General features: G+C 46.0%; 1 protein-coding gene across 5 annotated transcripts in view; it reads right to left on the bottom strand.

Annotated features, from left to right (window-relative positions):
• The window catches only part of PEMT (phosphatidylethanolamine N-methyltransferase), a 104,627-nt gene extending 93,527 nt beyond the window's left edge, over positions 1-11,100 (bottom strand). For 2 of the 5 annotated variants that reach the window (XR_014213679.1, XM_082199930.1), the window contains exons 1-2: positions 9,582-9,752; positions 3,776-3,883 (exon numbers count right to left, since the gene is read on the bottom strand). Coding sequence is in view for 2 of the 5 variants with exons in the window: in XM_082199930.1 (XP_082056056.1) it covers positions 3,776-3,883; positions 9,582-9,644 (171 nt within the window). In the remaining 3 variants the exon portion in view is untranslated. Of the gene's footprint in view, positions 1-3,775; positions 3,884-9,581; positions 9,757-10,972 lie in introns of those variants that run through there. The other 3 variants (XR_014213677.1, XM_082199931.1, XR_014213678.1) reach the window with 3 other exon arrangements.
• Between the last annotated feature and the right edge of the window lie 16,290 nt (positions 11,101-27,390).

Raw genomic sequence — 27,390 nt, 5'->3', positions numbered from 1 at the left:
GTATATCATTTGCCAGACAATAAATGTTGGAAATGTAAGGAAACTGAAGGAACATTCTTTCACCTTTGGTGGACTTGCCCAAGGGTTAAGGCTTTCTGGGAAATGATCTATAATGAGTTAAATGAGTTAAAAAAGGTATTTAAATATACCTTCCCTAAGAAACCAGAGGCCTTCCTTTTGGGCATTGTCGGCCAAAGAGTGTTAAAGAAGGATCGAACTTTCTTTATGTATGCGACAACAGCAGCAAGAATACTTATTGCAAAACATTGGAAGACCCAAGATTTGCCCACTCTGGAAGAATGGCAGACACAACTGATAGACTATATGGAATTGGCAGAAATGACTGGCAGAATCCGGGACCTGGGAGAAGAGATAGTGGAAGAGGATTGGAAAAAGTTTAAGGACTATTTGCAAAAACATTGTAAATTGTATGAATGTTAAGATGATGCAGGATAGAAAATAACTTGGCATCAGTAACCTAGTTGAAAGAAGTATGAAAATAAGTGATTTATATGAACAAGGATGAAACTTTAATTAATATTATGTCAAATTTAAATACTCAAGTATTTGATTAAAAAAATTTTTTTTAATTGGAGACATAATATTTGAAAATTACAAAGCAAGAGTTGAAAGAAGGTGAAGCATTGCTGACTTAACCTTATAACTGGGAACGCAGGGAAGGGAAATGTGAGGAAGTCCTAAAGGAAGGTTATGGAAATATGGTTTTTTGGAAATTAATTATGTTGTATTTTATCTATTGTGTGTTAATCTTTTGCTTTTTCTGTTCTGTTTGTTTTATGTTGGTGACGGTGTTTTATGTGGTTGGTGATATATTGTCTAAAACCTTTAATAAATATTTTATTTAAAAAAATAATGAAATGGGCAGCGACAGGCGTCACGCGTCACACAGGCGCAGTCTCCAATTACTGGTGAAAAGCCCTGAAGAAGACTTAGGCATCTGTGGGAACCTTCAGTCTCAGCAACTGCTTCATAGAGGCAAGAGCTACCAAAAAAGAGTGGCTGTGCTCATTAGGCCTGACACTCCTGCACAGATCCTGGTTTTTTTCTCTTCTTCTTTCTAATAAAGGGGGAACTCCACTTACTTCATGCCTTCTGCTGCTGGTTCGCTCCTGTCACCCTGCCTGCCAGCATAGCCAGTGGTCAAGGACCATAAAGCATCCATGACAGAGGAGTTGTAATGGGGGGGGGGGGAATCCTATAAAGTCAGGGCATTCGCAGATGGCTTAATAATAACAACACAAGATCCGAAGCAAAGTATTCCTGTGGCGTTGGAAAAACGGCAGGCCTAAAAGTAAACTACTCAAAAACTAAAATGCCAACTAAAAAGTACAGAAGAGAACAAAGTACTTCAAGAAATGACAGGCTTAGAGATAAAGAATAAATTAAAATATCTAGGGGTCTGGATTTCAAGAAAAAGTATCAACCTATATGAGGATAATTATGTCAAAACGTGGAAGGAGATTAAGAAAAAAAATTGGAAACATGGAATAAATTACATCTCTTGCTATGGGGTAGAATCTCCGTGGTGAAGATGAACATCCCAAAATGATCTTCCTGTTTTTTCTCTTCTTTTTTCCCTTGATCTTTATACACTTGTCCTTATTCCGCGTTTTTCTTTTCTCTCTTTCTTATGCTGTCTAAGCATGTAATGGCAAATACTGTATGGATGTATTCATTTTAACTCAATAAAGACTGACCAAAGGTAAAAAGCAAAACATTGCCCTATCCCAGAAGTCATCTGACTCCAACTGTTTACCCAGCTTCCATTCCTCCCTCAGCACTTGCTCCCTCCCTCCCTTTGTTCCGATAACTCTGTTGTCAATGCCTTCTTTTTTTCCTGACAGCCGCTGCGGGTAATTCATCTAATATCTCGGCATGGTGGGTGGCATATCCTGCTCAGGCTCTAGTCGTTTGTTCGTACTTCTTAATGCCCCGCCAATGAGACTAGAGGGGCTCCAGAAAATTAGCGAAGCTCATTTCCTCTTAGTCATCTTGCTGCTGCTAAATTGGAACTTTAATGCCCCTTCTTGCCTTGAGCTTCTGGCTGCCCCTGTAGCTATCACTTTGAGCGGTCGCCAGCACTTACACAAAGTGAAACTTCAGGGGTAGCTGCAGAGGCTCCTTCCCAGGTTAAACATCCGTCGAATTTTGGGACTGGCAGAAATAGAAGTTTCTAGAAGGCTGGTGGGAAGGGCCCAAGCTCAGTGGTAGCGCGTGAGCTTTTCACAAAGAAGGTTCACCCCCTGGCATTTCCAGGTAGGGCTGGGAGCCCTGGTGAACTGCTGGAAGTCAGTGCAGGCAACACTGAGCCACATGGATCAGTAGACACGGCAGCTTCCTACCTTCCTACTGAGTTTGGGGGAAAGGGCTGTAGCTCTCTTGGTTGCTAGACAGCAAAAACTGGGCAACAAAGGAAAAATCTAGCACCTAGTGAAAAATAAATAAATAAACCCAGCACCGTCCTTCTCTCAGATTGGCTACCAAGAGAAGCCCAGAATAGGCTGGGTCTCGTAGCGTGAAAAGGCGGAGTTACTCCTGGCATCCACCACCAGGTCATTCTAGAGCCTAGGGGCAGCTGCAGTGAAGACTCTGCACCAGTGGTTCTCAATCTGTGGGTCCCCAGATGTTGTTGGACTACAACTCCCATCATCCCTGAACTCCGGCCTTGCTAGCTAGGGGGTGATGGGAGTTGTAGTTCAGCAACATCTGGGGACCCACAGGTTGAGAAAGGCTGCTCTACACCCTCACTGCTGCTGAGTGGACTTCAAACACACACACACACACACACACAGACAGGCAAATGGAGCAAGGATGTCACACCTACTTCCAGGACAGCTGTGTCAGCACCATGACACTCACCTATAGGGCAGCCCAGACAGCAGGGTCAAGGGAAGTCAGGCAGTCCTCTCACATGAAGTCGGAACTGCCAGATCTTGACCAGGGTGGCGGCATGCACAGTGGAGCAAAAATGCATCTTGTCAGCACCCTGGAGAGCTCCCAGCAGAGAGAGCTTGCTAGGACTCCCTCTGGGAGATCTGTTGCCTCAGCTGCATGCTGAACTCTTCTGAGATCTGCTGAAGGCTGGATGGCCTGGTCCTCTTAGCCCCACCCCATATGAGCAGCTGTCTGTTCCTTTAAAGAGACCTAGTTTGTAACCACTGGCTCCTACAGCATGGAGGCAGTGAGGGATGGCTGCAGGGCTATCATCCAAACAGAAGAAGGGTTTGGTGGTCCTGTGAGGGGTGGGTGTCTGCCTCTGAGCTAGACGGAGGATTGTGGCCCGAGTACATGACAAAGACCAAGTCAAGAGAGGTTGACTCGCACGGGAAAGAGGCAGTCTTAAGATTTGCAGGTCTTGGACAAACATTTTCTTGTGCACTCCTGTTTGCCTCTGCAGAGCTCATCAACTGTGGCTTGCCAGCACGATCCTGAGCTCACCGCTTTCCAATTGATTGGCTTTTCAATCCCCGCGCCGTGCAATCATGGCAGAGTAAAAGCAATTGATTGCAGCCTCTGTGTCTCCTCAGAACAGTAATAATAATAATAATAATAAATCATAACGGGAGAAAGCAAAGGAAGAGTTCAAAGAGTCAAGGGCATTCAAGCACTGGAGGAGGAAACAAAGAAAACCCATCGCTCATTGAAAAAGTTCACTAAGAGAGGAAGTGCTGGTGCAGAAGTAGGCCAAACCATAGGCAGAAAAACTAAAAATACAACTCCCGGTCAGTGAATCGGCAAAATAGACAAAACATACCAGATTCCAGAAAAGAGGGTTAAAGGCGATGCAGAGGACAGCTATCCCAAAGCTGGGGTCGGTCACATCCACGAAATCAAGGAGCAGAGACATGGCCGAGAGATCAACCTGCAAAGGACAGTGGAAATTAGTTGGGTCAAGTATGTGTAGCGCCCAGCAAGAGCTTCCACACAGGGTTGCTTCAGATGAAACACGAACCGGGTGGTTTGTGCTAATCATACTTGAGACTCTGAACTATACTTTGCATTCCAGATGTACCAAAAGAACCATGGTTTGGAACAGTGATCTACCATTGCGTACCGTTCTTTGGGAAACATCTTAGGGTTCTCAGGAAACGGGGGGTGGAAGCAGAGAAGGGGCACAAACTACGGTTGGTCTGAATGTCTGGGATGCTAACCATGGCTTACCCATACATATCAATATTGTGGGTAAGGAATAATAATAATAATTTATTATTTATTCCCCACCCATCTGGCTGGGTCTCCCCAGCCACTCTGGGCGGCTTCCAACAAAGTATTAAAATACAGTAGTCTGTTAAACATTAAAAGCTTCCCTAAAGAGGGCTGCCTTCAGATGTATTCTAAAAGTCTGGTAGTTGTTCTTCTCTTTGACATCTGGTGGGAGGGCGTTCCACAGGGTGGGTGCCACCACCAAGAAGGCCCTCTGCCTGGTTCCCTGTAACTTGGCTTCTTGCAGGGAGGGAACTGCCAGAAGGCCCTCGGTGCTGGACCTCAGTGTCCGGGCAGAACGATGGGGGTGGAGACGCTCCTTCAGGTATACTGGACCAAGGCCGTTTAGGTCCATGTCAACACCAACTCAGAAACGTACTGGGAGCCAATGTAGGTCTTTCAAGACTGGTGTTATGTGGTCTCGGCGGCCACTCCCAGTCACCAGTCTAGCTGCCGCATTCTGGAACATAAGCGGCTGTCTTATATTGAGTCAGACCTAACTCTGCATTGTCCACACAGGTGGACAGTCGCTGTCTAGGGTTTCAGAATATGAGACATTGCCAATCCCACCTGGAGATGTTGTGGATTAAACCAGGGGTCTTCTGCATGCAAAGCAGATGCTCTACTTCTGAGAAGGCCCTGGTTTATTATAATTATGTATATCCCTCCCTGCCCAAGGCTCCTCTTCTTGTAAGAACATGCAAGACTCTGGCAATTTTTGCCTTGCACAGCCCATCCCAGGTTGTATTCAATGACAACTCACAACCAAGCAGAAGGGGGGGGAGCCCTTCTAGTAACACCTGTAGGACCTCTGGAACATCCTTTTGGTCCCTGTGAACAGGATGCTGGCCTAGACAGGCCACTGGCAACAGGATGTGCTTATGCCGAGGTTCTGGAAAAAACAACCTGTTGTATTTTACTTCACCCCATCATTTTTAGCATATTTTATCCGACCATCTCTTGAGCGGTGGAGCGAATTTTAAACAGCTGATATTAACCCCACTGTTATGCTGAGATGTATTAAGCTTACCTAGGTATAAAACTATTAAGGGTCTGCAAGCAGCAGAGGAGAAATTAACTTCCTTCCGTCCTTAGTACCAAGTTCCTTTAGATATCCACAAGGCAATTATGAATGGTATTTAGTGGAACCTCCGTGCCAGTTATACTTGCAATTTTGTGATAATTTGATCCAAAAATACTTGTAGTGTTATGTGCTGAGAAATGCAAGGGCCCTGTTGCGTGGCAGTCCATGGAGTCTTCTGCAAAGGGTTCTGGGGCCCCTGCTCCTACCTTCCTTTTTCCCAAGCTACAACTTTTTTAAAAGATAAACCCTTTGCTTACAATCCAAAGCACATTGCCAGTGAAATCTGGACATCTGCCACTGTAATATGCCCAGAGGGAAATGTGCATTATGTGCTTGAGCTTCAAGCAGGGATGGGTGACCTGGTCGATTTCAGCTTCTCGTTTTCCACTCTTAATCACTTTTCCACATCCGTTTGCAAACTTCTTCTTACGGTCTCATGAAAATTCAACAGCACAGTGACCAACCAGAAGGACGCAAGACCTCCATGCTCTCCAGCAACTTATATTCAGAAGCATCACTGCCTCCAACCGTGGAGGCAGAGCCGGGCATCATAAGCTAGTTGCCATTGACAGCCTCATCCTCCATGAATTTGTCTAACCTTATTTTCATCCAGGCCACTTCATGTGGCAGTGAGTTCCACAGTTTAACTATGCACTGTTTGTAAAAATCCATTCTTTTGTCTGTCCTGAACCTTCCAGCATTCAGTTCTAGTGCTATGGTGTTGGGGGGCGGGGTACTTTTCTCTGTCCACCTTCTTCCACCAAACCAAGCATTAGCTTAAGGAAAAGTCAGCAAAAGGTATTCATTCTTTCTTCAGTTCTTTGTCCGCAGTGTAGCTAAAAACAACAACCCATGCTCCCTGTGAATGCCGTAAGACTTCTTTTTGCTCCAAAGTTCATTGCCAAATTTTCACAATTATCTCCCAAGGCCCTTGTTCCCAGAAAGAAACCCAAAAGGCACCCAGTCCCCAGCAGAACGGCCTCCATTAATTCTTAGAAGAAATAGCGATTTATCACCTTTCAGTTCTGGAGAGACAGAGGTGGGGAGAAACAATGGCAGAAGGTTCCAGCACAGACTTTCCCAAACGCAAACCGAAAGCTGGTTGTTATTTCACTCATATTTTTATATATCACCAAAGGTGCCATCTTTAAGAGAAGAGGAGGAGGAGTTTGGATTTGATATCCCACTTTATCACTACCCGAAGGAGTCTCAAAGTGGCACACATTCTCCTTTCCCTTCCTCCACCACACCAAACACTCTGTGAGGTGAGTGGGGCTGAGAGACTTCAGAGAAGTGTAAACTGGCCCAAGGTCACCCAGCAGCTGCACGTGGAGGAGCAGGGAAGCGAACCCGGTTCCCCAGATTACATGTTTACCACTCTTAACTACTACACCACACTTCAGAAAACAAAAAGGCACTTACTTCGCTATTCTCAGGTGGGATTCAATCACATGCAGACTTAGAATTGGTTGGGAGGTCTGGGGCAACACATCTCCAAAAGATCAGAATTTTTTTGCATTAAGTTATGTGAAAATGAACTGGAAAGTGTGAGTAACACTTCCTTTGATGTAATGCCATTAATTTCCTTGTAAACAAATCAGGGTGAGCGCTCCATTGAAAGGTCAAATGGAAGCACACTAAGACTGCAGGCCTAAACAACACACTTTCAGGGGCAATTTGTGGTCCTACGGATGTCATTGGACGCCAGCTCCTATCAGCCTGAGCAAGGGATGGTGGGGGCAGGACTTGAACCCATGGCTTCCAGTTCCAAGAAAGGAGATTCTGACGAAACATCAGGAAGAACTTTCTGACAGGAAGCGCTGTTTGACAGTGGGACAGATTCCCTCAGGAGGTGATGGACTCTCTCTCCTCGGAGGTTTTTAAGCAGAGGTTGGACGGCCATCTGCCATGGATGTTTTAGCTGAGATTCCTGGATTGCAGAGTGTAATAGGTATGAGTTACTCGTGCGTAAACTGGTGCCTTTCTCGGTTAATTTGCCTTGTTAAACCTTTCTGACTGCACAGCCCCTTCTCATCGTGGCTGCCTCAGTCACTGGCAGAATCCGTCAGTGGGCGTTTCTTGAACCTCTTCCAACATAAAAGTTGTTTGACACCCAGTCTCCTCCTCCTCTCACTGCGCGGGAGTCTTCTGCGCAGGGAAGGCGTGGGTAGCGGAGGACCAGGGCTCTCCTCACTGATGTCCAGTGAAGAGTCCTGGAGCCCTCTCTCCAATTCCCCCGTCTGCCCCCCTTTATCCCCGGTGTTGCACTGACTGGCTTCCCCCTCTCCTGAGCTGTTTCTCCCCCTGCTGCTGGGTCCTTCGCCAGCATCATCTGGGAGCCTCCCCTTCGCCTCTCGCTCCGATGTCAGTTCCCTGACACAGAGGGTTAGACTGGATGACTTTTGGGGGTCCCTCCCAATGCTACAATTCTCTGATTCTATGGAGCAGAACAACATCTGGAGGAGAACAGGTTCATCTCGGCGAGAACCGTCACTGAAAACAACAAGATTTAGCTACCAAATAAATTTACACAGGACTGCACTGTGAAAAAATCCTGTAAGGTTGCCAGATTCATCTCCCTCTGAAAGCAAGTCAGGGTGATTGCTCAGAAAGCAAGAAGCACACACAGCTCTTAAGCCAACAAAGCACAAATTTGTTAAACTTACGGGGCGCTGCTTTCTCCCAGATGAGAATTTCGGCACCAGGCAGCAGGAGGCGAGTTTAACCCACGTGGGTTTTCCTCCCCAACTTTGAAATACTGTACATGTTTTCCCAGGTCAAGATAGCCTCAGAAAGGCTTGGGGTGGGGGCGGAGCGTAGAGTTCCCTGAAAAGATAACTGATGAAGGCAACACAAAGGGCGCAGGAGGAGAGGGAAAGTTACAGGATGTTGCAACAAGACACAGCACCCTTTGCAGACTGGGAAATGCTGAAATTGTGGCTGCTCAGCAAAACAAGGGTATATCGCCTGCTCTGCATGCAAAAAGACCTCCAAGAAACCTATTTGTTTACAACACAACAGAGGTCCACCAGCTACCTCCAGGAAACCAACAACCCTCTCTGCATTGCAATCCTCTTTATCAGCTAATATTTTGTGATATACTGCTGCCTCTGAACATTGAGGTTGTACTTAATCAAGCCACGGAGCCTGGTAGCCTTTCCTCCATTTTTTAAAAGGCATCCCATAAACTGGTAGCCATCAATGCAACTTACAGCTGCAAATTCAGTACATTTTTATTCTACCCACATTCGCACCATTCCTATAGTACAGTGGACGCTCGGGTTACGAATGTGATTTGTGCAGGATGCACGTTTGCGACCCGCAGCGTCCGCAACCCGCAGCGGTGCGTCTGCACACACACGGGTTGTGATTTAGCACTTCTGTGCATGTGCAACCACCAAAACCCAGAACTAACCCGTTCCGGTACTTCCGGCTGTCTGCAACCCGATAAAACGCAATCTGAAGCGTCTGTAACCCAATGTATGACTGTACTTTTAACAGCCATAAAAGGCAAAGGTAAAGGTACCCCTGACAGTAAGGTCCAGTTGCGGACGACTCTGGGGTTGTGCGCTCATCTCGCTTTATAGGCCGGGTCATGTGGCCAGCATGACTAAGCCGTTTCTGGCGAACTAGAGTAGCGCACGGAAACACTGTTTACCTTCCCGCCAGAGCGGTACCTATTTATCTACTTGCACTGCGTGCTTTCGAACTGCTAGGTTGGCAGGAGCAGGGACCAAACAACGGGAGCTCACCCCATTGCAGGGATTCAAACCACGACCTTCTGATCGGCAAGCCCTAGGCTCTGTGGTTTAGACCACAGTGCCATCCGCTTCCCCCAAATGGCTTTCACCTAATGCTAAAATTGTCAGCAGAACAGGAGGATATCGCCTGCTGCTCTGCATGCAAAAAGACCTCCTGATTCAACCCCAGCCATATTCGAAAACTGTGGAGAGCTGCTGCCTGCCAGTGTAGGCAGTCCTGAGCTACATGGACCAATGCTCTGACTCAGTTTTAAGGCAGCTTCTTATGCCTGCTGCCAGACTCTTGTTGGGTATCTCTGCCTGGGAGAGTTCTAGTTTTCTTTCTTTCTCTTAAACATTAAAAGCCACTGAATGCAAAACTTCTTCCACGGGAGCCCAGCAAAAGGAAATAGCGTGTGCTGCTGCTTTCTGTTGAAGCCCTGCTGGCTGCATCCATTTAGGAAACGCCTCTTTTTGCAAATCAAAATACAATCATTTTTTTCCAAAATATGCATACATATATTGAGAGATACCTGGCTATAATCCACATTACTCAGCCCTTCGCAGCAATCCAAAGAACACAGCGAGAGATGCATTCAGGACTGCAGCTTAAATGATTGCACCTTTATAAAATTCGCACAGGAATTCCCGAAGGATAGAGCTGGAGAGAGAGGGAGGTTGGGTTGAGCACGCTGATGCAATGCCATTTGCAAAAGGGGGAGCTTCCTGGTTGCCCGGTCGCGGCAAGCGTCTCGCAAAGCACTCTGGGAAATGTAGTTTTCTTCCACCCACGCCCTCGAGGCTCCGCCGGCTGCAGCTTTTCGAGGCGAACTGCAAAACCCAGCAAGCCGCGCGGGACGGGGATCCTCGGGCAGAAAATAGGCTTCTTTGGGAATGAATCGAAACAGCTTCGGGTCAGCCTCCGTGCACGTGTGCAGGGGGAGGGTCTCGGCAGCTTCACGCATGATGCCTCCAATTCATGACAGAATACAAGCCCTGCTCCCTGGTGCAGCGGTAAACACGTGTCTTGTCATGCACACGTTACAGGTTTTTTAAAAAAGGTATACGTAAATAAAAATTGGGTGTTGGGGAGGTTCCAGCCCTAAACCCACTAGCCTGGGAGTAAGTCCCAGTGAGTTCAACAGGACTTACTTCTGAGTAGACATTATTAGGATTTATTATTATTATTTATTAAATTTATTAGCTGCTTTTTTTTTTTGCAACAGCGGCTTGACTGACAATATTGTAAGCTTCCTCTGAACCTGCACCCGTGTTTGTGTCCCGATTTACAAGATGAGGTGGTTATCTTTTCATCACATACTTTTTTTAAAAGCAAATTTATATACAGCTTCACATTTCGGAAACATCCATCAAGTGGTTTTATAAGCATCTCGAGCAAAATGAAACACAGTAAACACACAAAAAAGTTACAAATAAAGATTATAAAGCAAAACACTAAAGACAAAAATCAGGGCATACTGGTGAGACGGTGATTTAGCAGAAAACAGGGTCCATTTAACAGGTGTAATAAGAAACCAAGAAGAAGAAATTATTAAAGATTGGGGGGAAATTGTGGAATATCTCAAAAATTCTTGTATGCAAGTAAGTTAATTAGCAGGGTTAATGTAAACCAAGCAGTTAAACGCTAGCAAGAGAAATTAAAGAATGGCTTAAAAATGTGGAAAATGCAGCCTTAAAAAAGATAAATTTAAAAAGGAACCACAAAAGGGAGAAGGGAAGTCAAACATATATGAGTCCTATATTGGAAATGCATGTGATTTGTGTGTTTGCGATTTGTATGCCTGTAAATCTTATAGAAAAATAAAAACAGGGTCTGTAAATGGTCGGAGCGTATGGGACGTATGAAAGAGTTCCAACAGAGAGAGAGAGAGAGAGAAACAGATATTAGAATTCTGACACTGACCTTTGCAAGATTGTTCGTTCTTGGGCTGGTGGAAGCTCAAAAGAGACTGGCTAATTCATTTAAGCTGGTTCCTGGCAGGCCTGGACTTTGTACTGTACACAGGCAGAGAGTGGTTCAAAGTGGGCTGATTGGGAGCTGGAGACTCGCACGTGGCGCCTGGCAAATCTTGGCTGACCTTTCTTCTCTTCCAGAGCACGCTGAGATTGCTGACCTGCTGGCAGTGCAACCGGGACAGGGTGTGTGACAAAAGTGTGACTTTTACAGTTGCTTCGGAAAAAAGGGGGCGCAGCGGTTCAAATCCCCACTCAGCCATGATCCCCCTAGTCTCCTGCTCGGAGCCTCGCTAACCTCTCAGGCAGTGCCAGAATTATGTATACAGGCGAAACTAGAAAAATTAGAATATCGCGGGAAAGTTCCTTTAATTCAGTAATTCAACTTAAAAGGTCAAACTAATATATGAGATTGACTCATGACATGCAAAGCAAGATATGCTTCTACTTCTCAGAGGTCCAATATTGCTCAATTTGCAATCCTTGTTCTGCTGATTTCCTTGAATATTCTAATATTCTGAGATTGTTAATTTGGGGTTTTCATCAGCTGTATGCCATGATCATCGCAATGACAACAAATCAAGGCTTGACATATCTCGCTTTGCATGTCATGAGTCTATCTCATATATTAGTTTTACCTTTGAAGTCGAATTAGTGAAAGAAAGGAACTTTCCCACAATATTCTAATTTTTCAAGTTTCACCTGTAAGCTAAACAAGCTATATAGCTTAGGGCCCCACGCTCTTAGGGGCTCCCAAAAAATGTAAAGGGGGAAAAAACCTGGATGTACATTTCCAAAATATAAGCTAAAAAACAAATAAAATAAGACCTACATACAGCAACACTGTTTTGTGTTGTGTAGGCTCCTATGATGTAAATAATGGGCCCTGCCAGCTAGCCTGCTCCCTAAAATATCACTGGTTTGCTCCTTTCTATATATAGGGTGCCTACATTCTGCATGGACTGGTTGCATGGCAACATGGGCAAATGGCTTTAGATACCTATTATGTCCATAAATCACCATAGGGCATATATTCAAGACAAAAAACAGCGACCATTTGTTGTTGACAAAGTGAGGCATCAGGCATAAGCCTGCATTTTATTAATGTTTGATCAGGGCTTGTATATTAAAGAGAGCTTAAAGATTTTCAAAAGTTTCATGCCAGGCAGAAGACCAGCAGCTTACAGAACCTTGGCAATGTTTTCCTCCTAGACAAGGGGCCCCTTGATTTATAGCAGAAAACAATTCTCAAAGTCGTAAAAGCTGAAATTACAGGCTGAGAACGGACACTGACCCTACATGTTACAGAAGATAAAAAAGGCAGAGATAAACATAATTAATAGTTGGTAAATAGTAAAATAATACCAATGTGCCTCCCAGTAAAATGAGCCAGATCTTCTTTCTAAGGTTAAAAGGCCAAGACCAAATGGAGAAGCATCTAGCTGGCAGAAAGAAAGCATTTTTTGGGAAGTCTTTTTAAAGCTGTTTCTTTCTTAAACTGAGAGAGTTAAAGGGCAATAAATGTTGGGAAGAGCTAATGGGAAAAGCAGCTGGCTGAAGGGGGGGTGTAAACTGAAGAGGCTTCTTTTGAAGCTGTTTTTTACTGAGTTCCTTTTTACTTTACAAAGGCCTTATTCCTTTTAAAAGGCTACCTATGTTATGTATTAAATATGCTGGCTTAAATGTAATTATGCAAAGGATTTAAGAAATGCTAGATTCTTATTTCATATAGTTGTAAGAGTTGTATTTATCCTGAAATTAAGTCAGCCACCAGCCTAGCCCCCCTGCCAGACAGGAGACGCCATCCAAGCAGTCCTGATATATTAGTTGTCAGACATTTGTTTAGAAACCTTCAAATGAAGGAGATCTTTCAATGTTGATGTGAAACTCAAGATCCTTGACATATGTTTAAGATAAAAATTTAAGATTAACCATTTGTTTTAGAAGGCAATAGGGCAAGGAGGGCAAGAGGTGAGCTGGTAATTAAGATTCCTTGTTGAGACACATGTAAGATATATTACTACTTATTTGTCATTTATAGATGTAACAATATATAGCTCTTTGTGTTCCATATAAGGACAGGAGGATATGGGTGTATCTTTTAGGATTGGTTATAGCAATCAGCCAATAGGAAATTCAACCAGGCTGATTGGACAGAGGCAGCCAAAGGAGGAGCAAGGGGCCTGGGCTGAGGGAATATAAGTGCTGGCCATAATGGCAGGAGCCCAGGCCAGAGCTTGGTAACCATATACCACTGTGCCTCTCATTTATTTGTCTGACAAATAAATTATTATTTTAATTTCTCTATTGCTGCGTTGAATATTTCATTCCAGCTAAGCGTTAACCACAAGCAGGGTGCTACAAAAGGACAGCTGGACACATAAAGGGCCCCATTACCTTCAGTAGCTTAGGGCCTCATCAAACCTCGATCCGGCCCTGCTCACAGGGCTCTGTTATTCAGACGTAGACTGAACAACATGGATGTTCCATTTACCAGTCAGAGGAAACAAGAACCTTAGTGGAATTGACTTGGATGGGTGATCTGTGGCTCTCTGGTTATTATCATTGGGGTTTTTGTTTTGTTTTGTTTATTATTTATACTTTTCACATTTATACATGTCATTAATTTTATAATCCATTAAACATTTCAAAAACTGACTTCCTTCCCCCTCTTTTTGCAGTTCCTTAAATTCGTTTTTTTCATATCTTCTGCATATCCAAATTCCTTTAATTTACTCCTTTAATTATCTACTGTAAATATATACTCTTACAAAGCTGCAGGCTGCTACGCTAATCCTGCTAATGTTTTTATCTGTTTGCATTCTATCCGTAAATATTCAATAAACCATTTCCCATTCTTTTATAAAGAGTTTGTTATCTTGGTTTCTTATTCTTCCGGCAAATTTCGCCATTTCTGCATGTTCCATAAGTTTTTGTATCCATTCTTCCTTTGCTGGGACTTCTGCTCCCCCCCCCCCACTTTTGGGCAAGTAACTGTTAGGATTCCTGATCCGTACTTGCAGTCATGGGATTCCCAGTAAGCTTTAACCTTACTACAAGACCACCACAGGTTGTTACCACTGTTGGACTACAACTCCCATCATCCCTAGTCACTGGCTATGCTAGCAGAGGCTGATGGAAGTTGAATCCACCTGGTCCAGGAAATCAACAACCCTCTCTGCATTGCAATCCTCTTTATCAGCTAATATTTTGTGATATACTGCTACCTCTGAACATTGAGGTTCTAAATAATAATAATAATAATAATAATAATAATAATAATAATAATAATAATTTTTTATTTATACCCCGCCCTCCCCAGCCAAGGCCGGGCTCAGAGCGGCTTACAAGCAATAATAAAAACAAGAAGAATGATTACAACTTAAAAACAAAAATAAAATACAACATTAAAATAATGGAACATTAAAATATTAAAATGTAGCCTCATTGCAGGAGGAGAAGGAAAAGAAAAAAGAAAGAGAGGGAGGGAGGGGATCAAATTGGCTCCAAGCCAAAGGCCAGGCGGAACAACTCTGTCTTACAGGCCCTGTGGAAAGAAATCAGATCCCGCAGGGCCCTGGTCTCATGAGGCAGAGCGTTCCACCAGGCTGGAGCCAATGTTGAGAAGGCCCTGGCTCTGGTTGAGGCTAATCTGACTTCCTTAGGGCCTGGGACCACTAGGGTGTTGTTATTTATGGACCTTGAGGCCCTCCATGGGGCATACCAGGAGTGGCGGTACGAGGGTCCTAGGCCGTGAAGGGCTTTAAAGGTCAAAAGCAGCACCTTAAATATGACCTGTACTCCACCGGGAGCCAGTGCAGCTTGAAAAGCACTGGGTGAATATGCTCCCATGGCAGAGACCCCGTGAGGAGCCTCACTGCAGCATTCTGCACCCGCTGGAGTTTCTGGGACAGCTTCAAGGGCAGCCCCGCGTAGAGCGAATTACAGTAGTCAAGCCTGGAGATGACCGTCACATGGATCACTGTGGCCAGGTCGGGGCGGGAAAGGTAAGGGACCAACTGCTTGATGCGGCGAAGGTGGAAAAATGTCACCTTGGCCGTTGCTGTAACTTGCGCCTCCATGGAAAGGGAGGCGTCAAGGATTACACCTAAACTCTTAACGGAAGGCAATGGCACTAATTGGGCCCCCGCAAGAGAAGGGAGCTGGTCCCTCATCCCCATGCCATCCCGACCTGCTGCCTCTGAACATTGAGGTTGTACTTAATCAAGCCACGGTGCCTGATAGCCTTTCCTCCATTTTTTAAAAGGCATCCCATAAACTGGTGGCCATCAATGCAACTTACAGCTGCAAATTCAGTACATTTTGATTCTACCCACATTCACACCATTCCTATCGTACTTTAACAGCCATGGTTACTTCCAAAGAATCCCAGGGAACTGTGATTTGTAAAGGGAGCTGTCCTCTAATAATAATAATAATAATAATAATAATAATAATAATAATAATAATAATAATAATAATAATAGAAATATACTCGGAGTCGAGAGTGGATTTCATGCTCTTTATTCAGCTCATAGTGGTGAGGAGGAATGGCACAATATCTGCTTTATATACATTATTTACACAATGGAGCCACGTGATTGGCTAATTCCAGGATTCTCCTGGAGGCCCATCAGGTTGCAGATTCACTTCCACCTGGAGCTGGATTGGGTGGCTCCTGTGGACCAATCAGACTGCTGCATCCTGAATCTTATTGTTCTAGGACCAATCAGACTGCTGCATTCTGAATCCTATTCAACTCAGTACATAACAATAATAATTTGTTATTTATACCCCACCCATCCGGCTGGCTCCCAACAGAATATTAAAAACAGAATATTAAAAATGTGATAAAACATCAAACATTAAAAACCTCCCTAAACTGTAGCTCCCTAAACTACACTTCCCAGCTCCTTTAACAAACTACAGGCCCCAGCAATCTCCATGACTCTCGAAGAGGCATCGGAGTGTTTTTAATGTGAAATCTGCCTTTTCTTTCGTCGGCTGTGAACCCGATGCCAGTTGGCTCCGCCAGGTGACTCTGAATTCTCCTTTAAAAAGAGGGGGGACCAGATCTATCTCTCTGTGGTTGCATTCACCCCATTCATTTAAAGCAAATGCCTTCCCCCTAAGAATCCTGGGAACTGTGGTATGTTCTGGGTGCTGGGACTTATAGCGCTGTGGAGAATAAACTACAGTTCCCAAGGTTCAAGCCATGGGCTTGAAATGCCCTGGAAAGGTCCTTTCTTTCCTATCAATCGTTTGGAAAACCTTTACCACCATCCCTTCACAACAGCAACAGCAAAAGCCCAGCAACCTCTCCTTAATTTCACTGTTTGGGTTTTTTTCTGGGTCACTGTCCCCACCACCCCATGGCTATGGGCTTATTAAGGGCACCAGCAACAAGGAGTCTTGTGAGCAATTCTTGAATCCATCTTGGCAACTCGCGCCACCTGGGGTTCCTTTGCTTTCCATGATGCCAGCGAAACGGGAACAGAAAGAAATCTTGCCAGGAAACTTCATTTATTAATCGTGTTTCTCGTACCTCTTTCTCCCATCAGCTCAGGGCAGCGCATGCGACTCTTTCTCTCTCCCCGCTCCATTTTATCCTCACGGCAATCCTGCGAGCTGGGCCAGGCTCTGAGAAAGGGACTGGGCAAAGGTCCTGCAGCGAGAAACAACGGGAGACACATTCAGGCAAACAAATATCTGTTTTTCTGGCTGAAATTCGACACCAACGGCTATGTCGTCTGGGCTGAACTCTCCCCAAACCCTTTAGGTTGGTGATGGAGTATTGGAAGTTGCCTTGTCCTGAGTCAAACCATTGGTCTATCTAGACCAGTGTTTCCCAACCGGTGTTCTGCGGCACACTACTGTGCCGTGAGACGTTGGCTGGTGTGCCGTGGGAGGGAGGCGGGCGAGTCGGGCGGTGAGAGGCGGCGGCGGCGAGGATCCGCGTCGAGCCGGGGACGGCTCTGCGGTGGTGGTGCCGAGGTTTCTCTCTCCATTCTCCCCTCACACACACACACAGGAAATAACACAGGATCAGCTGACAGGACCCAGCCAATGGGGCGGCGGCGGGGCAGCGCGCGCAAAAGGGAGGAGCGCGAGACAGCGGACGAGGAGGAGGCCGGCATGTCCAGGCAGCAGCAGCAGCAGCAGCAGCAGCAGCAGCAGCAACTCCCAGCGACGGCTCCTCAAGCCCCAGGCAACCCTACTCCCTCACCGGCCTCGGCCGCCCTCCTGCTCCACCCGCCGCCGCCTCCCCCGCCGCCGCCGGCCACCTCGGCCCCGCCGCTGCCCCCTCCTCCGCCCGCTATCGCCGCCACCACCACAACAGCCGCCGCCGCCTCAGCTGCCGCCGTCCCTCAGTCCCTCGCTTTGCTGCCTCCTCCCCCCCCCCCAAAGCTTGGAGGTTCCCCGGCAAGGGGGAGGGGAAAAAATTGAAAACTTACACTTTCGTGCGTCCCTCCCGGCGTGACGCTGCGCGCTGACGTCACGGGGCTGTAATGGTGGTGTGCCGCGAGATTTTTTTCATCAAACAAGTGTGCCTTTGCCCAAAAAAGGTTGGGAAACACTGATCTAGACTAGTGTTGTCTCCTCTGATTGGCAGCTACCCTCTGGGGGGTCTCAGGAAGAGGTTTGTTCCTAGGTCCACGTAACCTATCTAAGGAGCAAAGGCACTGCTTGGGTTTCTGCTCCCTGTCCCTTATGATCAGGAACTGAGCTCTCCAGAGGCTGCTGGACTCCAAATCCTATCAGCCTCAGCTGGCATGACCAATTGTCAGGAATGATGGGATTTGTAGTACAGCAGCAGCAGGGAAGCCAATGCTAGGGGTGATGGGAGTTGTAGTCCAGCAGCATCAAGCAGGCTAATGGCCATGGATGATGGGAATTGCAGTCCAGCAGCGTCAAGCAGGCCAGTGGCCATAGATGATGGGAATTGTAGTCCAGCAGCCTCAAGCAGGCCAGGGGCCAAGGATGATGGGAATTGTAGTCCAGCAGCCTCAAGCAGACCAGTGGCCATGGATGATGGGAATTGTAGTCCAGTAGCATCAAGCAGACCAGTGGCCATGGATGATGGGAATTGTAGTCCAGCAGCATCAAACAGACCAGTGGCCATGGATGATGGAAATTGTAGTCCAGCAGCCTCAAGCAGGCCAGTGGCCATGGATGATGGGAATTGCAGTCCAGCAGCATCAAGCAGACCAGTGGCCATGGATGATGGGAATTGTAGTCCAGTAGCATCAAGCAGACCAGTGGCCATGGATGGTGGGAATTGTAGTCCAGCAGCCTCAAGCAGGCCAGTGGCCATGGATGACGGTAATTGCAGTCCAGCAGCCTCAAGCAGACCAGTGGCCATGGATGATGGGAATTGTAGTCCAGCAGCATCAAATGGGCGACAGGCTCCCCACCTCTGCCCTGGATTCTGACCCCTCTGATCCTCTATCGCTGTTTTGCAGCTGCACATCCTTCTTCCCCACGTGGATTGACAGCCAATCTCCCCTGCCCCAGCCCCTTAGAAGCTGGCTGGCTGTTGTCCCATCAATGCTAAGCCTGAGGCTGGACAGTCAAGCCAAGAAATCCCATAGGGTTGCAGGTGATTTCCCATCCCTGTGAGCTCTATCCACTCCTTTGACCTCAGCAAGCAGCAGACATTGTGAACTTAGCTCGGCCTTGATTGCATGGGTCATTTGAGGCACACACAAAGCACCAATTTCCCTCCATCAAATTGGGGTTGGCCCTACCGTTGGACAGACTGGGGCAGTCACCTTAGGCACCAAGCACAGGGAAGAGTGGGGCAGGCAGAGGAAGGGTTAAATAGCAGGGGCACACATATTACCATCTTGTGCTTTTTCCAGGACATTGGAAGGGAGGGCAAATGGATTTGACAAATTGCAAAGCTCACTCTCTGTGCCTCTTGATCAAACCCATTTCTCCTGAGTGCAAAATGAACGGGGGGCACATTGATGGGCGAAGGCAATTCTATTTGAAAAGGGAACGAACAGGACCCATGAATCTGTTTTTATTTTTTTATTATTACTGAGATCTCGTTCACCTTAAATTGAACCGTGAAAAGCCCTTTGTGAAACCCACTCCACGAATTTGCATTTTAAAGGCAAGTGTTACGTAACTCCCCCTCAATTCCTTTACAAAATTCCATTTTATCTAATTTACGCGTACGAAAACCAGCACTTAATGAACCAGGGTACACGAAGTGAATTTTTCAGTGGAGAGCCTTTCTGAGCGCACACAACCCCTTCAAATTGGTCTCTCTTTTTTGGTGGGGTTGGAATGCAACTGCCAGAGGAATTCTTGAATTTTTTTGTATAGGTCAGGCACGTCTAACAGGTAGATTGTGATCTACCGGTAGATCACTGGACATCTGTGGTAGATTACCGGTAGATCACTGCTGCCCCCCAAGAAGCTCAACAAGTTTGGCTCCCCCTAAAAAAGCTCAACATGTTTGCCCTGGACCCCTAAAAAACGAGGCTTTTCCCTCTACACGCTTACCTGAGGAACAAACTTTGTTGAACTCTGTGGGACATCAGTATTATTACTACTGACTATTATTATTTAAGACTTATTGGGTTGTATCCAACGGAGGCATTTCGCAAACAGGAAACAAACCTCTGAGTAGGTGTGCTTAGGAGTCTAGCGTATAACTCTGTATGATTCAGAAAAAAGCAATCACATTTTGTTCCACCCGTCTGAAGTTTATGTATTTATTTATTTTCATCCATAAGAATACTTAGAAACCACCAGCTCATTCAAAAATATCACGGTGCTGTACAAGAAACCACCAGAAACCAATCAGAAAAAGTAACCGGGCGCCAAATCCAATTAACTCTCTAAAAAGACTTGGCAAAGCCAAGCCATTTTCAGCAGGCGGGCAAAATAACATGGATTGCAGATGCCTGCCTGGTTTCTGAAGGAACAGAGCTCCACTTATCCAGCACTCTTGTAATTTTGACTCTGGAGCAGTTTTGTAAACTTCAAAATGGAGGCTGAAGATAAGTAGGTGCTGTGTGTGGCGGTCAGCTCGGCTGGATCCCATCCTCGTCGCCAGTGAAATATACTCGGAGTCAAGTGTGGATTTCATGCTCTTTATTCAGCTCATAGTAGTGAGGAATGAAAGTTCCCCCGAATTATCTGCTTTATATACATTATTTACACAATGGGCCGCACGTGATTGGCTAATACCTGGATTCTCAGGTTGCGGATTCACTTCCACCTAGAGCTGGATTGGGTGGCTGCTGCGGACCAATCAGACTGCTGCATTGTTCTAGGACCAATCAGACTACTGCATTTGGATCCTATTCAACTCAGTACCATAACAGCAGGACTGCAGGATTGGCCGGCTTGTCGGACTGGCCCACCCAGCCTCTAAAACTCTAGGCCGAAATCCAGGAGCCATGGGAGTTGAAGAGATGCAGACTCAGAAGTCATGGTCCGTGGCCCCTGCTAATCCTCCCTGACGGGGCCGGCCTGGGCAAGAGGCAGGCTGAGGCAGCTGCCTCAGGTGGCGGAACCACAAGAGGCGGAAGAGACCTGCCGACCTGTTTTGCCCTCAGGTGGCAGAATGGGATGCTCTATCTCTGCTCCTTGAGATCCTTTTTATTGATTAAGGGTCCTTATAAAAGCCTTCGAGGAGAAGATGTCAACCATTAACATCTTCCCAGAGATCTGTGATTTGTTTGTTTGTGTCCCGGGTTGCCTAACTCCCTGGATCCTGCCCGCAAGGCACCTGCTGGAATTCCTGTTTGTACATCTTTTATGCACACAGAGGTCTTTATAGCTGCTAAATTCCAGCCACCGGGAATCGGTGCGTCACACAGCTCTTTCCGGACGAATCAGGACACACAGCAGCTTTTGTGCTCGGTAGCTGTTGATGTCTGCTTTCTCAGAGGCAACGTCACATCTTGTTTTCCATCTCTTTGGAGGAATGCGAAGGCATCAGGCGATGTTTTAGGTGGGGGGGGGGGAGAAAATGCCATTTGACCAGGGAACATAAGGGGACAAAATATATCTGTTGCCGGAAGAGGGCAGACAAGGTGCTATCCAACAGTCTTATTTAGAGACTGGGTTTACTTCTTAGCCTTTCCTTCTCCTGAAGATGCCACAAGGCAGTGGAAGTTTAAGGTCAGAGTTTTCTACCAACTGAGGTATCCCAGCACCCCTAGCGACTGATATTCAAAGGTAGAGTACCTCTGAACATGGAAGTATCAGGTGAGCTTCAGGGGTAGATGTTAGGCTTCAATTGGCGTTCCCTTCTACTCAGCAGATTTCTCTAATCCCTTTTGTGGTGCTGTAGTCTAAACCACAGAGCCTAGGACTTGCCGATCAAAAGGTCGGCGGTTCAAATCCCCATGACAGGGTGAGCTCCTGTTGCTCGGTCCCGGCTCCTGCCAACCTAGCAGTTCGAAAGCACACCAGTGCAAGTAGATAAATAGGTACCACTCTGGCGGGAAGGTAAACGGTGTTTCCGTGCGCTGCTCTGGTTTCGCCAGAAGCGGCTTAGTCATGCTGGCCACATGACCCGGAAAAACTGTCTGTGGACAAATGTTGGCTCCCTTGGCCAGTAAAGCAAGATGAGCATCGCAACCCCAGAGTCGTTTGTGACTTGACTTAACTGTCAGAGGTCCTTTATCTTTTTGGGTTTCTTAAGACATAATATTCACATCTCCTTGCAGCAGCAGAGTGTGCTGTGTGAAGGGATATCAGGACCACAGTGTGTGGTTTACGGGCTGGGGAGGATTAGCCTTTCCCTCAACAGGCATGAGCAGAAATCCTCTCCCCTCTGCCCACAATTAGCCGTTGAAACGAAGGGTGGTATTCAGCTAAGAGTGGACCTATTGAAATTAATGGACCTAGATCATTATTAGTTGTTGAGAGCATTTGGACCCCAGTCTTCAGCCAAAGACTCTCAGAGTGGCTTATATACAATCAAAATAATGAGGCATCAGGCATAAGCCTGCATTTTATTAATGTTTGATCAGGACTTGTATATTAAAGAGAGAGCTTAGATTTTCAAAAGTTTCAAGCCAGCAGTTTACAACCTTGGTAATGTTTATTCTCCTAGACAAGGGCCCCTTTGATTGATAGCAGAAAACAATTCTCAAAGTCGTAAAAGCTGGAATTACAGACTGAGTGAGGACACTGACCCTATATGTTACAGAAGATAAAAAAGGCAGAAATAAATAATTAGGAATGAGTAAATAGTAAAATAATGCCAATGTGCCTCCCAGTAAAATGAGCCAGATCTTCTTTCCAAGGTTAAAGACCAAATGGAGAAGCATCTGGCTGGCAAGTCTTTTTTTAAAGCTGTTTCTTTCTTAAACTGAAGAGAGTTAAAAGGGCAATAAATGTTGGGAAGAGCTAATGGGAAAAGCAGCTGGCTGGAGAAGGGGGGGGGAATGTAAACTGGAGAGGCTTCTTTTAAAGCGGTTTTTTACTGTGTTCCTTTTTACTAAGTTCCTTTTCTACTTTATAAAGGCCTTATTCCTTTTAAAAGGCTACCTATGTTATGTATTAAATATATTGTCTTAAATGTAATTATGCAAAGGATTTAAGAAATGCTAGATTTCATATAGTTGTAAGAGTTAAATTAAGTCAGCCACCAGCCTAGCCCTGCCAGACAAGAAGACGCCATCCGAGCAGTCCTGATATATTAGTTGTCAGACATTTGTTTATGTGAAACTCAAGATCCTTGACATATGTTTAAGATAAAAATTTAAGATTAACCATTTGTTTTAGAAGGCAATAGGGCAAGGAGGGCAAGAGGTGAGCTGGTAATTAAGATGCCTTGTTGAGACACATGTAAGATATATTACTACTTATTTGTCATTTATAGATGTAACAATATATAGCTCTTTGTGTTCCATATAAGGACAGGAGGATATGGGTGTATCTTCTAGGATTGGTTCTAGCAATCAGCCAATAGGAAATTCAATCAGGCTGATTGGACAGAGGTAGCCACAGGAGGAGCAAAGGGGGCTGGATTAAGGGAATATAAGTGCTGGCCATAATGGCAGGAGGCCAGGCCAGAGCTTGGTAACCATATACCACTGTGCCTCTCATTTATTTGTCTGACAAATAAATAATTATTTTAATTTCTCTATTGCTGCGTTGAATATTTCATTCCAGCTAAGCGTTAACCACAAGCAGGGTGCTACATTTTATGGTGCCTGCGACTCGGATAAGTGGTCTGCTGGAACGCAGCCCCTTCGCCCTACTGGGCAGGGTACAAGAGAGAGGACCACTCACTGCCTACCCAGCGCGCACTGGAAAGTTTTTTTCCAGGGGAACGCAGAAGTCTCATCTGTCTGATACCCTGCTCACTGGCGGCGACGGACCGGGGGGAAACGGAACCAACCAAGGGTAAGTGCACAAAGGGATTTTTTGGCCCTCCAATTAACTGGGAGGAAGAGAAGTCTTGATCAAACTTCTGCGTCTCAGCAAGTGGGAACTGAGTACGCTAGGTGGTTGGGTATATCAGATGGTGGTCTGGTGGGGGAAAAGGGAAGAATGGGAGGTAGAGTGTGTGGTGAAGTATCTAGCGCATTGTATGTGTGAGAAAGTACAGAGCAATCTGTAGCTGACCTGAGTGTGGAGTGGGCAGTACTTCGGTTCCTGGTAAGGCGACTTCACCAGGCAAGGAAACCCACGAAGTGTGTGTGTGAGTGACTGAGTGGATACTTCACAGGGCCATACAATGGGAGTTGGGGGTTCAAAGGGGGGAAATACACCTCTTGAATGTATGTTAAATAATTTTAAGAAAGCCTTCTCAGGGGCGTATGGAGTCAAAATGACGCCAGAGCGCCTGAGAACGTTATGTGAATTAGAGTGGCCGAAGCAAAATACTGAATGGCCATCTCAAGGAACCTTTGATATAAATTTAGTAAGCAAACTTTGGTCTAACATCGCCAAAGAAACTGGAGGGTGCCCAGAACAATTTTCATATATAGATTCTTGGCTGAGCACATTAAATAAAAATCCTCCATGGATAAGGGAATGCAAAGTCCAACGATGCAAATTATTGGCTGTAAAAGCCGAAGCTAGGAAAGGAATCTTGCCAAATAAACTCAAACCCATTTTTGAGGGACCAGAGGAAGAGCTGCTTCCACCTCCACCCTATGCTCCACATCGAAGGGAGCCTAATCCAAACACTCCACCAGTTGTAACCCCAAGGCAAGAAAGTGGAATGAATAATGGGGCTGGAGTCACAGAACTTGATTCCTTGATAGATTATGATAAATATCTTCAGGAGGCATTGGAGGCCTATAATAAAGCCCAAGCAGAAGTGGTTATTCCACCTGTGAGTCCCAGTAGAACTCCATCTACAGTCTCTTTTAGTGGAATAACTGATTGCCTACCCCAAACTCCTGTACATCCAAGTCCTAGAGAATTATTACAGAAGTTACAGGGAGACCTTAATCGGTCAGCAAGCAATACAGCCAGGCGTATAAGGCTGCTAAAAGAACGCCTTGGGACAAATACCATCCCCTATGATTTGAGGCCCCTAGAGCAAAGCGAAGAGAAAGATCACGTACTAGCCCCTCTCAGAAGAGTATTTGATGCACTTGAGGAGCCTGTGCTGGTTAACGGGCAACCCGGACCACGGCCACCTCGAACTTCGACCCTCCAGTACATTCCATTCACAACTACGGATCTGATGAATTGGAAAACACACACCCCATCTTTTGCAGAAAAACCTCAGGCTATGATGGACTTGGTGACTTCAATAATAAACACTCATAGTCCTACTTGGACAGATTGCCGCCAGCTCCTGAATACTCTGTTCACCACTGAGGAAAGGAGAGACATAATTGAAAAGGCACAGATATATTTGCGTGAGCAGGCCAGAGTGGGAAATATTTATAATATTGACCGTCATCTCCAAGACCACTTTCCCTTGGAAGATCCTAATTGGGATCCAAACAATGTAATTCACCTGGCCAGACTTACCACCTATCGCCAGACGCTTGTGCAAGGTATCCGCAGGGCATGCCAGAAGCCCACTAATATGTCTAAAGACTCAGAAGTAGAACAGAAACCAAATGAGAGTCCAGGAGACTTTTTAGAGAGGCTGCAAGAAGCCTATCGTATATGGACTCCTTTTGACCCTGAAGCCCCTGAAAACAGTAGAATGATTACTGCTACATTTGTGGCCCAGTGCGCTTCTGACATTCGTAAGAAAATTCAGAAATCAGAAGGATGGGAAGGGATGCTGATGAGCCAAATTATGGCCATTGCACGCCGAGTTTATCGGAATAGGGATGAGGCTGAGAAACAAGAGAAGAAGAAGTGGCAGAAGGAAAAGATGGTAATGCTGGCCACAGCAGTGAAGCAAGACTACCGCCCCTTAAATGGAGGAAGAGGGCGGGGAAGGAATCCACCACTGGGAAGGAATCAATGTGCGAATTGCAAGAAGGAGGGTCATTGGAAGCGGGAATGTCCTGAACCTCTGAGGTTGGAAGAAGTACGCCCAGGCCTAGGCCCAGGCTCCGGCCCAAGAAACCAGGGACGGGGATGGGGAATGATCCGAAATGGAAGATATCAGAGACCTGGACAAGGACAGAGTAGAGACAATTTCATTGGACTGGCAGAGGAGGATTTTACCCAAGACTAGGAAAGACCGGACTCCATAAAGTTAGGCTTCCAGGAGCCCACGGTCACGATTCAATTAGGAAGCCATTTAATAGACTTTATGATTGATACTGGGGCTGAATACTCAGTACTCCCAGAACTATTGCAGAAAAAGGCATCCAAAAGTGTAGTCATTAAAAGTGCCACTGGTCAGTCAGCTAAGAGGTCTTTCCTCCAACCTTTGGAATGCCAGATTGGGGGACATCGTTTAACCCATCAGTTTTTGTATATACCTGAGTGTCCAATACCTCTCTTAGGTAGAGATATGCTGTCCAAATTGCAGGCCCAAATCACCTTCACTCCTCGAGGTCCAGAAATGAAACTGCCATCAAAGGCAGCAGGAATAATTTCCCTCTCAGTACCTAAGGAACAATCATGGCGCCTAATGTCAGCCCTGCAAGTCCAACCCACATTGGATACAGAGTTAAACAAGCTCCTCCGAACCCTACAGGTGCCACCAGGAGTATGGGCCGAAAATAGCCCACCAGGAATGGCTAAGAATATAGCTCCAATTGTAGTAACCTTAAAACCTATGGCTACCCCTGTATCTGTAAAGCAATATCCTTTACCCCGGCGAGCAGCAGAGGGCATCCAGAAACATTTGGACCGCCTATTAAAATATGGTCTGCTTAAGCCCTGCCAATCAGAATGCAACACACCCCTTTTGCCTGTTCGAAAACCTGGGACAGATGAATACAGGCCAGTGCAGGACTTGAGGCTCGTAAACCAGGCTATCGAGACCTTGCACCCAAATGTACCAAACCCATACACCTTGCTGAGTTTGATCCCACCAGAAGCAACATTTTTTACTGTATTGGACTTGAAAGATGCATTCTTCTGTTGCCGGCTGGCACCACAGAGCCAACCTATATTTGCCTTCCAGTGGGAAGACCCTTTGACAGGAACAAAAGGCCAGCTAACCTGGACAAGATTGCCCCAGGGATTCAAAGATTCCCCAACTTTATTTGGCACTGCCTTGGCGAAGGATCTAACAAGTTACCCCTCAATACCTGGAGAAAAGGTGGTTCTGCAATATGTAGATGACCTTATACTAGCAGCAAAGGATTTTGATACCTGTAAAGAAGGTACAGAGGAACTGCTCCACTTGCTCTGGCAAGCTGGCTATCGAGTTTCCCAGAAAAAGGCACAGTTATGTTTAGAAAAGGTCAAATATTTGGGCTTTGACATCTCACACCAACAACGAGCATTGAGACCAGAGAGGAAAGAAGCTATTTGCCTTATCAAGGAACCCACCACAAGGAAACAACTCAGAGGATTCTTGGGAACAGCAGGGTTTTGTAGACTATGGATACCTGATTTCAGCAGTCTGGCCAAGCCCTTACATGAAAGCACTCGAGGTGCAGAAAAGGACCCATTCGTATGGGGACCTGAGCAGCAACAAGCCTTTTTAGTTATCAAACAACGACTTATGGAGGCCCCAGCCCTTGGACTGCCTAATTCAGAAAAACCCTTTCAGCTGTATGTACATGAACAGAATGGGATTGCAGCGGCAGTCCTGACCCAGAGATTAGGAAGTTGGAACCGTCCAGTAGCTTATTTGTCAAAACAATTGGACTCAGTAGCAAAAGGATGGCCTCCATGCCTAAGGGCAGTAGCGGCCACTGCAAGCCTTGTCAAAGAAGCTGATAAATTTACCTTCGGCCAGACGATGTACGTGAATGTACCTCATGCTGTCCTGACACTCATGGAATATAAGGG

This window comes from Podarcis vaucheri, assembly GCF_965113315.1.
Source record: "Podarcis vaucheri genome assembly, chromosome: 14".
NCBI classification, from domain to species: domain Eukaryota; kingdom Metazoa; phylum Chordata; class Lepidosauria; order Squamata; family Lacertidae; genus Podarcis; species Podarcis vaucheri.
Note: the sequence above shows the minus strand (reverse complement) of the source record. Positions and strands in the feature narration are given on the sequence as shown.